Consider the following 14516-nt stretch of genomic DNA (forward strand, 5'->3'; position numbering starts at 1 on the left):
GCTGTCTTTGTTCACGACATAGTCATCCATCCACTCTGGTTCTATCCAGAAGGTTTCCAAGTTGCTCATTTTCCATCTCACTACATCTTTCAGACCGTATTTCTCACCCACACTGAAAGGCCTTCATCAGAAATGCTCCTGGGAGTAAGTTTTGTGAGCTTATATAAATTAAGATGGAAATGTCATGATAAAGCAGTCATCACAAGTCCCATTTATTTCCAACAGTCTTCATGGCCCCAGGACAAGGGATCAAGGGTTTCAAAATACAAAGGCACTTATGCAAACAGTTATTTGTTTCTTGAATAAACTGTACTTCTCTGTTAAGAAACCGATTCTAGGGAATTTAGTTCAGAAATGTTGTTCAGTCACTCAGTCGTGTCCGACTTTGTGACCCCACGGACGGCAACACGCTAGGCTTCTCTGTTTTTCCGTATTTCCCGGAGTTTGCTCAAACTCACATCCACTGAGTTAATAATGCCATCCAACCATCTCATCCTCTGTCGCCGTCTTTTCCTCCTGCCCTCAATCTTTCCCAGCATCAAGGTCTTGACATACTAGCAATTACTACTTACTTTATATACAACAAATGACAAGTAAGACCTCATTCAGAAATTAATGTGAAAACTTGTCTTTTTAGTGGTACAAAGTATTTACTTTAAATAACAAATATGCTGTTTCCTATTCAGAACACCTGCCTTACAATCAAATTCATATTTAAAAGGAACTAGGGCCTGAATCCAAGTTTTCCGGTTGAGATGCTCGCTGTACACTCTGATAGAGCATCATGTCTCAGAGGTTATCATTAGGACTGCTTCTTCATTCAGCGTCTTGCCTCTGTATTGCCTTCCTGAAATTATAAGTTTATTTATATTCACACTGCTGATGAAGAAACACAACTTTTAATTGTGAGCAGCTGTAATATCCGAGTGCGTGGCTGAACAAGTGCAACGAGGCGGTGTGCGCTGTCACAGCTCCGAGGGCCACACGGGGTCTTGTCTACGTGCCACTGAATTACTTTATTGGAGGTTTGTTTCTTGAGTTAATCTTCTCCTGATGAGGCTTTGAAACACTATGATTTGTTAATATTAATAACAGTTATCCAAAAAAAGCACTCCCGAAGCCTTTCTGTCTCTGTGGATTGACTGTAATACCATATTCCACAACATGTAGCTCTTTTGTGAACCACATGATCCCATTTTTAAACAAGTATTTAAGTCCAAAAATATTTTATTACTCAAGAAGGCAACTATTAGAACAATTAAGGGGTGCGGTGATTGTATACAACCACAAGAAGAGAGTAATGTCTTTCTACTGTAAAATTTTAATATAAAACACAACTTTTAAAATATTAATAAACTGCTCTTTTAAAAATAAAAGAGCTAGTCTCAAAACAGTCTTTGATATTTCAACTTGCAAAGTACACCATGGCTGATCCTATTTGGGCTCTATTACCTCAAATGCCTTTACAACTATTCAGATAAAAGAGGCTCTAATTCACATAATGGCACATATCACCTGTCTGTCAATGAGACATTTGAAAGCATCTTTTTATTAGAAACACAAATCAATATGCCCAAGGGATTATAATAACTGCTGGAAGCAAGCTGTATTATCATTTCATCCTTGCTGTTCTTGCTCTGAGCAACTTATTATTATGAATGGCGTGAAAATGGCAACCTGTCACAATTGATTTTTCTTAACCTCCTGCAAGAATTTTTCCCTCATAAATGTAATTAAGTATCATCTTATTAAACATATCTCAAGCTAGGCTTTATAAAACAGTCCATTACTCTAACTGTATTCCTTATAATTTAAAATTTCATCAAATATTACTATAAAAGTAACTGCTTTATAATATAAGCTTTTGATTTGTTCAAAGTTTTAAAACAGAATTTTTGAATTTTGTGTGGACACCAATCCCCGCTTCTCATCTGCCTCAGTGAGCACTACAAGGGGAACATTCTGATTCCAAGAAGCTCTAAGAATTTTTTTTAGAACTTTCCTCCACTCTAATTACATTTTAGGATTTATTCTTAATCCTCACGTCTGAATAAAACATGCTGCATTTTAAACAGTATTTTAATAAGCTCCTGCAATAAGGATAAAACAGTATTTCTGATTATAAAATTATCAAGTTGGATTTACAGAACGAATTTCAAGGCCATTCTAGAAGGATGAATTTAAGCAGGATGTCTGCAAGTCATGGAGTTCAGTTACAGCCAATAAATCTATGCAGGATCCTCATTTATGAGACTGTGGTGTCCACTTGGGACAGTGGCGTCCACTTGGGACAGTGGCTCTCTGTCTCTGGTGTGTGTCAGAGACCCCAGAGGTTTGGACTGCGGAAGTCTGGGGGTCGGGGGGACTTCAGTCAGATCAGTGCCTGGATGGGAAGCTGATGTCACCAACCCAGGGCCACTCAACCTAGGGGTGCGGGTCAGGGGCCAGAGTAAGGCAGGAGGCTGAGCCCTGAAAGGCGCCAGGCTCCCTGCTGTATAAAAGGACACCCTGGGATAAAACCCCATGATATCTGCCGCCACAGAGCGATGAAGCAGGTGGGCTCCTTGTGAAACCTAGTTCAGGTCCATGAGTGACTGCATTCCTCTCCTCCTTTGCTGTCTGAACTTGTCTTTAAAAAAGCTGCTGGAGAACAAAACGGACAAAATGAAGACAAAAAGGAGAGTGGCTCCCACAAGGCTTTGGACACTAGCTGAGTATGTAACTTTTAAAGTATATTTTTTGAAATAACCAGTACTAAACGGTCAAATGATCCAACACGCATCTAGGAGGATATTTTACACAGCACACAGGCTGGTCCACAAGAAGCCCAGCCTCAAAGGGGAAGTGATCCTCACACTCTGAGGACTGCAGAGAGTGCCTGGGGGTACTGCCAGAGGGCTCAGGGCTTCCCAAAGATGGACACCTGTGCCGTATGCAGAAGCCTGGGAGGGCCTTGTGAGTGGATGTGGGTACTGAGAGTGATGATGTACAGGGCCACGTGGCACTGACCTCGCTGCCTGCTGGGGTCGGTGGGTAGTTACTGTCTGATATGGGAAGCTGTCACCCCTCTATTCCTCAGGTGCTCCCACCTGACAACCTGGAACTGTGGACCAGACCATTCTCCACTTCTGCTCTGGGGGTCTTGACAATCAGCTTGAGAAGACCACATACTCGCTACTGGCTCCACCAGAACTCTAAGATGCAGCTGGGTCTCAGTAATTTAGGGGCCTGAATGGTTGAGCAATAATCTCAATGCTTTTAGTCTCAAACTCGTATCCTGTTCTGCATCAATTTCACTACATCAATTATCATCACTAACTTTCCACTAACAGTGCTTTAACTGTAGTGGTTTTCATTCTAGGAACTCAGAGCAGTTAAAGTTACATGACCCTTCTGGATTCATGACAATGGAAGTAGGAAACAAATGAAATATGGAGCAATGGGGCGGGGGGAGAGTGGGGAGATACTGGCAGATTAGCTGATGACTGTGAATCTTTATTTTGATTTTTATTATTTTCTACTGAGGCACAGCTGATTCACCGTGCTGTGTTAGGCTAGGTCCTCAGCACAGCGATTCAGCTGTACAGCTATACGCGCCGTCTTCTTCGGGCTCTTCCACAGCGCTGGAGGGGCTCCCTGCGCTGCACGCTAGGCCCCTGCTGGTGACATGCAGTGCTGTGTGTATGCTGATCCCAACCTCCTCTCTTATTTCTCAACCCCCTCATTTCCCTTTTGTAACCATAACTTTGTTTTCTGTGTCTGTGAGTGTAAATATTTTTTACAAAATCAAAGAAGCCAGGCCATATTTTAGATGGTAACTGTTCTCCATATTACAGTATATAATTTCTTGTTAAGAAATTCTGTGTTTGTATATTTAAATTACTCATCAGATGCCTACAAAACTTATTCTTCCAAAACATATTTTTTCTCTGTGTAAACTAAGACTGTCTTTTCTTTTATTGGAAGCATCAATAGTCTTGTGATATTTTCTCACCAGAAACAAAATCAACACAATCTTTTCCCCACGGAGGCACCGGTCAGCTTTCACTCCCACGGCTCCTCCGGTGCTTCGGGCCTGGCCTAGAAGCCAGCCCGGTCTTCCCCGCTCCCCACCGGCTGAGCACTCCCAGCCGCTCCGCACCCAGACAGGTCTCTGCAGGACGTTCACGCCCTGCTCCTTCACCTGCTGGCCCTTCAGCTTCTCCTCCCCAGGGCATCCACAGCGCCAACCTGCCGCAGCCTGCCCGAGCTCTAGCAACGTCTTCCTCTCACTTCTCCTCTGCCTCAGCCCTTCACGACCGGCACCTGCAGGCTCTGTGAGGTTCCTCACTTCTCGTTCCAGCTCTGTGTGAAAGGCCTGGAAGCTCACCGTAACCACACTGTGGGTGGGCAGCAGCGCGCGGCATTACACATCCCCAATTCTCCATCTCCAAGGCTGGGGCAGGCCGCAGGGCCCCGGTCACTCCAGTGCTCGGGCCAAGAGAACACGGCTGCACTGCTGACTGGACAGACAGGACGCAGTGTACAACCTGCCATGCCAGCTTCTTATCCCCACAGTCACCGGGGTGTGTTTCCAGACAGGTCCACGAGGGGCTGCGGCGAGCAGAGAACCTGCCCACGCGTCAGATGTGTACACAAGCAGAGAGGAAACGTCTGGTGTGTGCCCTTCCACCTGACACTCCATCCCTCAATGTCCCCACAGACACTCACAGGGCAGCTCTCAGAGTGGACGGTTAGGAACAGTGTGGCTTCCCTGAAGAAGTCTGATGAAAGTCAAAGCGTTTTAAAGGTTAGTTTTTGTTTCCACTAGGTTTCTGTGAAATCCAGAAATGAGCTGGTTTAGGAAGCTACTGAGATGTAGTTTGCAGATAATAATGTCTTACAAATACTAAACATTTCTTTCTCCCCTTCTCTGTTTAAGATTCAAACATTACACATTCTTTTCATTCGACACACATCAACTCACCCTAAATAAATCACATCAGCTACTTTTTGCTCACTGTAGCATGCTTGTAACATTTCCCTGAATTTTATTCTTATAAATCTAGCATTTAACACTTAGAAAGATTTAATGACCTATGCACATTGAGAGATTTTATTTCTCTCCTAAGATGATTCCTTGATTTATAAGACTGCTTCCATGTCAAGCTGGTGCTTCATCACCCCGATGTCTTTCGGGAGAAGCAGCCCCGCGCGGACAAGGCAGGTCCCGCTCTGCGGCCCGCCGGCTCCGTCTGCTTGGGGGCCACTGTGCAGGCTCCCGACACCACATGCACAGCCTGTGAGCAGCTGCGAGCACTGCGAGGGCCTCCCACCAGAAGGACGGCAGCAAATGCTGGCCAAGCCCCAGGAAGGTGCGGCCACAGAAGGGACACGTCCGCTCCCTGTGTGAGGCCGACAAGTGTCCGAGCAAGGGTCCGAGTCCAATCCTGCAGAACCAAGACGCTTTTCCTAACCCAAGGACACTGAGAAGGCTGTCTAAAACCAGGAGGAGGAGGAGAGGAGGAGCAGAGGAAGGGGGGAAGGCAGACACGGGGCCTGACAGGGCAGGAGCTGTTGGGGGTGTGTCCTGACTGGCAGTGGGGCTTGGGCACTCATTTCGACTTAATATTTCACCTCATAGAAAGGTAATAAGGAGAAGCAACATCTATCGAGTGCCCGGAGGCAAAGAGCTGGTCAGTGGCAACACCCAGAGTCTAGCCCAGGCCTCCAGGGTCAGAGTTCCTAACTGCATCATAAACCCAGGAAAGGTCACTGGCACCCAAGGGAACAGCTCACTGAGCCAACACCGAAGGTGACCTGAGAAGAGAAGTGGCCGTGGGCAGGCAGGGAGAGTGACAGAGGCGAGCTGCGCTGAGGGCTGAGGGAGAGCTAGAGCTGTAGCAAAGAGCCTCAAGACTCTAGAGCTAATATTTGCAACTAAATTTATCCTCAAATAGCATCATAAATGTGAAAGGACGATGATTGAGGAAAAAACCCTAGAAATCATACATGCATTATTAGACATCCCAGTTTCGCCTACTGAAGAGAAGAAAAACACTATACTTGCTGGAAAACACACATAACTATGTATGTGATGCTAACTCTTGTCATTAGTATAATAATTTATTTTTAAACAATTTAACTCTATTGCAGAATTACTGACATATATCTGATTTGCTCAAATTAAAGCAAAGTTTATAAAACTTGGTTTATATAAATTGATGAGATTTATTTCTCCCCATTATCAAAATCAGAATTTCTACTAAAACAACAGTAGCACAGCCTTTTTCTCTGACTTCTGTAAACACGCGCCAGGCAGACACCTGGAGCCCTAACAGACACAGAGACATGAGCACCATCGACCTCACTGGTGACCCCTGCTCTCGGTCATCGCCGGAAAGCGGCTCTGCAAATGGCCCAACCATTCAGAGAATCAGGGATGCTTTGCTAGCCTCCGAAGGGTTAACTATTTTTTAAAATACTATTTAGCTGAAAAAATGAGACACATCCTGTCCTAAAAGGTATCTTCTCAAAGAATGATTTCATTTCTATCGCTTGGTTATAAAACTTCCTACAGAAGACAAGCTCTTCTGTTAATTACTCACATAGCAGGCACGGCTCCATAAGAGGACTTTTTGTTCTACTCAGATACACACAAATTATATTTCAAAGAAAAATGAGTAAAATGCAGTAAGAAAGAGCTTCTCATTCAGCAGATATTAGCATATATTATGACTTGATACAAAACATGTTACTTAAATAATAACTACTGAGAATTCAAACTTTTTGTTATGATTTAACTTATATACACAATGACTACATAAATAACAATTTTAGGACTATAATAGGAATATAATTTTAGGAATATAATCTAGCAGTCTTTAAAACTAAAATCTAGTTTTCAACATGCTTCTTCTGAAATGGAAATAACTTAAAATTACTTTAACAATACACTATCAAGTTAAATACCATAAAAACATTAATACAGATTCATTTTAAGTGAACCATCAACATAAAAATAGAGTGCAAATTATAAAATAAATAGATTGAGGAGAAATTAAAAGACCCATAATTAACTGTTAAATTATGGGCAAATTATATATACAACAATGAAAATTTAAGGGATATATAAAACTCTGATTAAGCAAAGAAAAATAGTTCTGAAAATTCTTCCAGACAAGCTTGCTGTTACACAGAGAATCCACGTCCCAGATCACCAACACAGGAAGCCCTGCTCCTGTGACATGCATGAAGCTAACACGACCGAGCTGCCCGGAGCCGCCCGTCCTCTCCCAGGGAAAGCGGAGGCCGCTCATTAAAGCAGTCAGTGCTCCATCTAACCTACCTTGTTTTTTGGATTTGATGTGTTCATGACACTTCTAGTCTCTTTTCCAGTATAGATGACCACACCTATTACAGTACCTGCAAAACACAACAGTGGCCCTTACAGAGAAACTTAAACGGTAAGCACAGGGCTAACACCTCCGAGTTAATCATTTGATGGAAAATATTAATGTACCATTTGATTCTATACATATTTATCTAATAGCATATTTAATTTTGGTAGCTCAATAAAATCTAATCTTAACTTTAAAAACAGGCTTTGAAAAACTCAACTGATTTCTCACGCAATGAATTGCACTCTCTTTGGTAACAACAGAAAGTGTGACAATAGAAGTTGTCCGTTCACTAATGCCTACTAAAATGGTAACTTAAACACTGAAGTTACACTGAGAGAGCCTACATTAAATTGATCAAACTTGCGACCACAAACAACATGGTACCAGGTGAGCCATTTCCGTTGAACAAGAGTCTGAGAGCATCTTTCCACTGTAAAGATTCAGGACAACCAGGTACAAGAAACTTTGTGGACATTTCAGCACACAGACAATGAAAACAGTAAGAGAAATATTATAAAGACAGTATTTGCTTTTGGAATTTGTATGTCGCTTTTACTTACATCTTCTGAAAGTTTGGTTTTCTAATCATACATGTCAGAAAGAAATTGTTAACTTTGTGCTCTATCAAGCTTAAGATAAAAGAACGATAAAATACCCCAAGAATGACCTATAGATTACAAAGGCTCAGATCAGAGGTACTCATTTCTGAAATATCAACTTAAAAACCATGGGGATGTCCCTGGTGCTCTGGTGGTTGAGAATCCGCCTTGCAGTGCAGGGGACGCAGGTTTGGTCCCTGCTTGGGGAACTAAGATCTCACATGCTGCAGGGCAATCACAGGGCATGAGTGAAAGTCACTCAGTCGTGTCCGACTCTGTGACCCCACGGGCCATGGAATTCTCCAGGCCAGAATGCCGGAGTGGACAGCCTTTCCCTTCTCCAGGGGATCTTCCCCAAAATGCAAGGAAGATCCTGTGGGCCAAAATTAAGGCCTGAGGCAGCCAAATAAAAAAGTGAAAATACCTAAACACAAAAACATGGAAGTCTGTTTTGTGAACTGCTGCTATGAGTAATTTATATTCCTAACTTTCACAAAATTTGAAGGTGAGAAATATAATTGAGGTGAGAAAGACAATGTCTAAACTACTGACTGAAGTCAACCACTGCACAACTAACCATGTAATTATACGAGCCTCTGCTATCTCTTTACTGTGGCTTGTGGAATCTGCAGCGCTGAGGCAGGACCTGTGGGGCAGATGCGGCCGTGGTGATCTTGGGTCCATGGGAGCAGGACAGCTGCTGTCACTCTCTCACCCCTCCATAGAACCCCGGAAAGGCAGAAGATGCCAGGTACCCGCTCAGCGTGACATCCTCCGAAGTCACGTCTGCTCCTTCTTAGAAGTATGCCTTTGTTCCCTTTTTAACTGAAAGCCCCTGGTGAAGCTGGGAGGCTTGCATTGACTGTGGTCTTGAGCCCTGTGTGACTCCCACTCTGCCAATGGCGGACACACAGAGTGACCAGTAAGAGCTGCACGGAGTCAGGGCTCCACCAACGGGCACATCAGGGGAGGAGTAGGGCCACAGGAGGTGAGAGGGAGCAATAACGCCCCTCAAGACCAAAGTCTGAATCACGAGCTGCAGGCTGGTACCTGTTCTCTGCCCCCAGTTCCTGCCTCTCGAACTCCATCCTGTTTTTCTGTCCGTGCTCTCCGGTCCAGTCTCTAGGGACACCTGAGGGGAAGGGGTTTCCCTGCTGTCTGACATCTGATACTAAACTGTCTCCAGAGCAAGAGTGTTGCAAACTATATGGTACAAGTTCTATTTTTAAATTTCTAAGTGGTCAAGAGGACTAGTTTTGTAAAATACTACATCAATAAATTATTGAGAAACAAAAATCTTTGAGACAATATATGTCCCAATTTTCTTAACATTAAATTACTCATTAAATTCTTATGTAAGTTTTCAAATATTTACTCTCACTACTGTATTTATCAGTATCAGCCTGGACCCCGTCTGGGCACACATACCCAGTAGTCCTGCTCTGGGGCTCGCCTGGACCCTGTCCGGACACACACTCCAGCGGTCCTGCTTTGGGGCTCAGCCTGGACCTTGTTTGGGCACACACCTAGCAGTCCTGCTCTGGGACTCAGCCTGGACCTTGTTTGGGCACACACACCCAGCAGTCCTGCTCTGGGGCTCAGCATGGACCCCGTCTGGCACACACACCCAGCGGCCCTGCTCTTGGGGCTCAGCCTGGACGCCATCTGGCACACACACCCAGCGGTCCTGCTCTGGGGCTCAGCCTGGACCCCGTCTGGCACACACACCCAGCAGTCCTGCTCTGGGGCTCAGCCTGGACCCTGTTTGGGCACACACACCCAGTAGTCCTGCTCTGGGGCTCAGCCTGGACCCTGTTTGGGCACACACACCCAGCAGTCCTGCTCTGGGGCCCAGCCTGGACCCCATCTGGCACATACACCCAGTGGTCCTGCTCTGGGACTCCCCCGGACCCCATCTGGGCACACACACCCAGCAGTCCTGCTCTGGGGCTCAGCCTGGACCCCGTCTGGGCACACATGCCCAGCAGTCCTGCTCTGGGTCTCAGCCTGGACCCCGTCTGGCACACACACGCAGCAGTCCTGCTCTGGGGCTCAGCCTGGACCCCGTCTGGCACACACACGCAGCAGTCCTGCTCTGGGGCTCAGCTGGACCCCGTTTGGCACACACGCCCACTGGTCCTGCTCTGGGGCTCAGCTGGACCCCATCCGGGCACACACGCCCAGAGGTCCTGCTCTGGGCTCAGCTGGACCCTGTCTGGCACACAGGCCCAGCGGTCCTGCTCTGAGACTGCCCCGGACCCCGTCTGGCACACATGCCCAATACCCTGCTCTGGGTCTTAGCCTGAACCCCGTTTGGGCACACACGCCCAAGGGTCCTGCTCTGGGGCTCAGCTGGACCCTGTCTGGCACACACGCCCAGTATCCTGCTCTGGGGCTCAGCCTGGACCCCGTTTGGGCACACACACCCAGTGATCCTGCTCTGGGACTTCCCCTGAACCTGTCTGGCACACGTGCCCAGCGGTCTGGCTCTGGGGCTCACCCTGAACCCCATCTGGCACACACACCCAGCAGTCCTGCTCTGGGGCTCAGCCTGGACCCCGTCTGGGCACACACACCCAGTGATCCTGCTCTGGGACTCCCCCTGAACCTGTCTGGCACACACGCCCAGCGGTCCTGCTCTTGAGGACTCGTTTTTGTTTCCAGGCTCAGCCACTTATGATCGCATGCTGACATCCACCTGTCACTGAAACATGGTGGGTTCCTGGCTCTCTGAACCAACAAGGGGGAGGAACACGGCCCCCTGGGAAGTCCATTTGTCCCTCTCTGGTGCCCTCAGTCCTTGTGTTTGTCTGTCAACTTTAGTCCTTGTTCCCAGACGTTCAGTTCCTACAAGGAAGGAAGACCTGAGTTTACTCCACCAGGAAGCAACCTGAATTCAATTGACACTTTCTCTTTTTTAATTTTTATTGGGGTATAGATGATTTACAATGTTAGGGTTAGTTTCAAATGAACAGTAAAGTGAATCTGTTATACATACTGATAAATAAAACAAAATGATAATCAATAAAACTTGTCTACTCTTTTCTAGATTCTTTTCCTGTACAAGCCATCAGACTATCGAGTAGCATTCTCTGTGCTACACAGCAGGTCTTACTAGTCACCCATTTTATGTACAGTAGTGACAGGTAACCTTTGAAGAATAAGATTTTTAAAAATTCTCGTCTTTCCTTCTCAATTTGTAATCAAGTGAAAGAAGACAACAGTTCCTATAATATTTCTGGAAGTCCAAAGTATTTTAAGCATACTTCAGTATATGGGAGTTAAGTAATATAAAATAAAAATTATTCACATTAATAAGGCTTTTAAATAGTTAAGCATGTGTTAAAAGATTTCAAATTCATGAAAAAAGTTTGCATTTTAAAAATTCCTAAATAGAAATTAAAATGAAATGTGCTTTATTTAAACTTTTGGAATGGACGGTTTTAAACAACCTAAACAGTCTCTAAGAAGAAAAAATACTCCAGCAAGTGTATTCTGTACCTTAATAAGAAGGGTTACCTATGCAGTAATTGCAGTAGTATGCACACACACATACCTAAGTGTGTGTCTGCAATGCCACGGTTCACAACTGGGAGCTACACCACCTGCCAAGGTCACGCTGGGAGTGAGGTCAGGAGAGAAACGGTGTGCACAGGGAATTATCTGGGGCCCACAAGCCCGGTTCTTTGAGAAGCACACAAGTCACTAGGACTGTGGACCAGTGGGAACAGCCTAACAAACATGCAGGAACAAAGATGAAATGGATTTATAAACAAAGAGAATCTTCAAATATCTTTATGAGTAAACCCAATCTTGATCCTTTATAAGAATACATATCAATATAATGAAAAAAAAATAGTGCACAACACCTAGATGCAGGAAACGTAACATCTGTGACCAGGTACCTAATTGTGGATGCTGCAGTGTTCCCCATAGGCTACGACATGCTAAGTGCTGAAGGTGAAGGCCTGGACTCCAAGCCTGGCCCAGCTGCACACAGCCTGGGGACGTGACCCTGCTGACAGTGGTGGCATCTGAGCACAGCCCTGAACCTGGGACTCAGGAGGCATCTCTGAGGTCTCTCACGGTGTGCAATCCTTACTTCCTCTGTCTTTTCACTAAAAATTCATCATGACACAAAAAAGTAATACCTGAAGAGTTGTCTGCTATCACACTTCCTCCTCTCTGCTCTAGAGGGACAGGTGTTCTCCTGTAGGAGCAGCCTGTCACCTGTGTGCATACACATGCGTTCAGACACACAGAGAATGCCCTGCTCCGCGTGCTGGGCACACAGGCCTGGACCACTGTCTTCAGCCTGCGATGCCCTTGCCATGAGGCCTCCGCCGGTGGTCAGTGCTGAGCGGTCAGGCTCCAGTCTCTCACTGCATCCTCTCCTTTGGGCGCATCCGTCTGTTTTTAAATCTAGTTCACGTGTACCTTTCAGAGAGAAGCCTTTCAGACCCTGACAGGTGAGCTTTTCACCTGTTTGTCTTCAGGGCACCCTGCACTCTTCTGAGACACTCAGCAAAGCTCAGGTGATCTGTCTCATTTTCTTTTTTTTCCTTTTGTTTCGGCTGCACCGTACAGATCGTAAAATCTTAGCTCCCCAACCAGGGATTGAACCTGGGCCCCAGAAGTGAAAGCACTGAGTCCTAACCACTGGTTGCTGCTGCTGCTGCTAAGTCGCTTCAGTCATGTCCGACTCTGTGCGACCCCATAGATGGCAGCCCATCAGGCTCCCCCATCCCTGGGATTCTCCAGGCAAGAACACTGGAGTGGGTTGCTATTTCCTTCTGTAATGCATGAATGTGAAAAGTGAAAGGGAAGTAGCTCAGTCATGTCCAACCCTTAGCGACCACATGGACTGCAGCCTACCAGGCTCCTCCATCCATGGGATTTTCTAGGCAAGAGGACTGGAGTGGCTTGCCACTGCCTTCTCCATCTAAGCACTGGACTGCCAGGGAACTGCCTTTGCCTCATTTCCTTACTGTCTTTCTTGCCGTGAGCTCCCGAGGACAGGGTCTGTAAGGACTCTGGCACACACGCTGGTCTGGAGCAGAGACCCCACACAAAGCCCCGGGTGTAGGGGGGCTGCACTGGCAATAGACAGCAGGACAGACAGTCCTGCATCCTCCCTGCCAGCACCCTAAAGCTCCCGGCTGCCGCCTCCTGGTACCATCCACAGGGCCAACCACCTTCTGAAAGGGGGAGGCACACCTCCCAGAGAAATCCACTTGATGAAATGCATATGTAAATGCCTGTTTGACAACTAGCAAAAATATCAGAGTGGGTTGCCATTTCCTCCTCCAGGGGTCAGGTCATTTCCCTGACCCAGGGACTGAACCCACATCTCTTGCATCTCCTGCACTGGCAGGTGGATTTTCACTGCTAGCGTCACTGGGGAAGCCCTAAAAATATACCAACATACTCCGATTTCACGTGAAAGAACCTGCAACCCTGGCCCTTAAAGGGCTGATCTGATCCACCTTGTCAGGCCCTTGTCTCATCTAACACTTCCTCCCCACAGACAACCCACCACATCGACCCCTTGTGCTGTTAGATGGGTGAGCACTGTAAGATCCCTCTAAACTCACCAGCTGCCCCCTAACCTCAGACTGGTTCTGCTGCACCACCTTCTTGAAGGCACAGTGACAAGTCATGAAACAGGTGTCAGAACTCTCTCCCCACAAACAGCAGCCTCCGTGTGGCTCAGTTTCTCCTCAAAGTGTGAGGACCACACAGGGGCCTGACTCTGGGCTCATCTCAGAGCAGACTGTCCGGCCAGGCCCATGAGGTCCCCCTGTGATGAAAGCACTGTGACATACACTTGTCTGGAGTCATTTAAACACATAAAGCATCTCCTACACGTGCAAACTCAAGCTAAAACCACAACTCCTTTCTCACCTGATGCAACCACAGTGCTTGCCCACAATGTATTTTCTATGCTGAGACTTTCATGAACAGGTGGATCACTGTCTTCCTATTCAGGGAGAGAAAAGAAAGAAAAATGCAAATTAGCAACTTTTTTATTATTCATACTTCAGATATCCACAGTGTTAAAACAAGTCCACCAGCTGCATTCAATTAACAAGCAGAGAAAAAGCAGTGAAAAAATAGGCAAAAAGACAGGAGTTATACAGGCTTCTAAGATGACGGTGGAGGAGGAAGCACCAGGAATGATCCCCCATCTGGACAACAACCTCAGGGACAGAATCCATCTGATGCAACTAATTTGGAATCTGGAGCTGGTGAAGGGTGGCGAGTTCCAGAGGCCACACGTTTCTGGAGCCGCCTGTGAGAGTCAGGGTGGACAAAAGGACCCTGTGCTCCAGGATCGGGAACCTGTGCGCTGATGCCACGTTGGGTGGCAGAGATGCAGTCAGCGAGGCAGGTGGCCACTGCTGCTACCACTCCCCACCCAGAGAAGTGATCTCCAGGGGGCTTCAAAGACCAGTGCTCTGTTAACCCCCACCATTTTTCTCTTTTTCCCCTTTTGGGAGCCAGATATTAAAGACCAGGACATTCAAAAGCAACG

The 14516-nt window shown here is 46.4% G+C and overlaps 1 protein-coding gene across 1 annotated transcript in view; it reads right to left on the reverse strand.

Moving 5' to 3' along the window:
* Positions 1 to 14516, reverse strand: part of ATP9B (ATPase phospholipid transporting 9B (putative)) — a 154254-nt gene that overhangs the window by 66598 nt on the left and 73140 nt on the right. Inside the window, exons 10-11 of the mRNA XM_068993543.1 lie at positions 13886 to 13961; positions 7328 to 7404 (exon numbers count right to left, since the gene is read on the reverse strand). Of these exons, the coding sequence (XP_068849644.1) occupies positions 7328 to 7404; positions 13886 to 13961 (153 nt within the window). The remainder of the gene's footprint in view (positions 1 to 7327; positions 7405 to 13885; positions 13962 to 14516) is intronic.

Source organism: Capricornis sumatraensis, chromosome 21 (assembly GCF_032405125.1).
Source record: "Capricornis sumatraensis isolate serow.1 chromosome 21, serow.2, whole genome shotgun sequence".
Classification (NCBI taxonomy): Eukaryota; Metazoa; Chordata; class Mammalia; order Artiodactyla; family Bovidae; genus Capricornis; species Capricornis sumatraensis.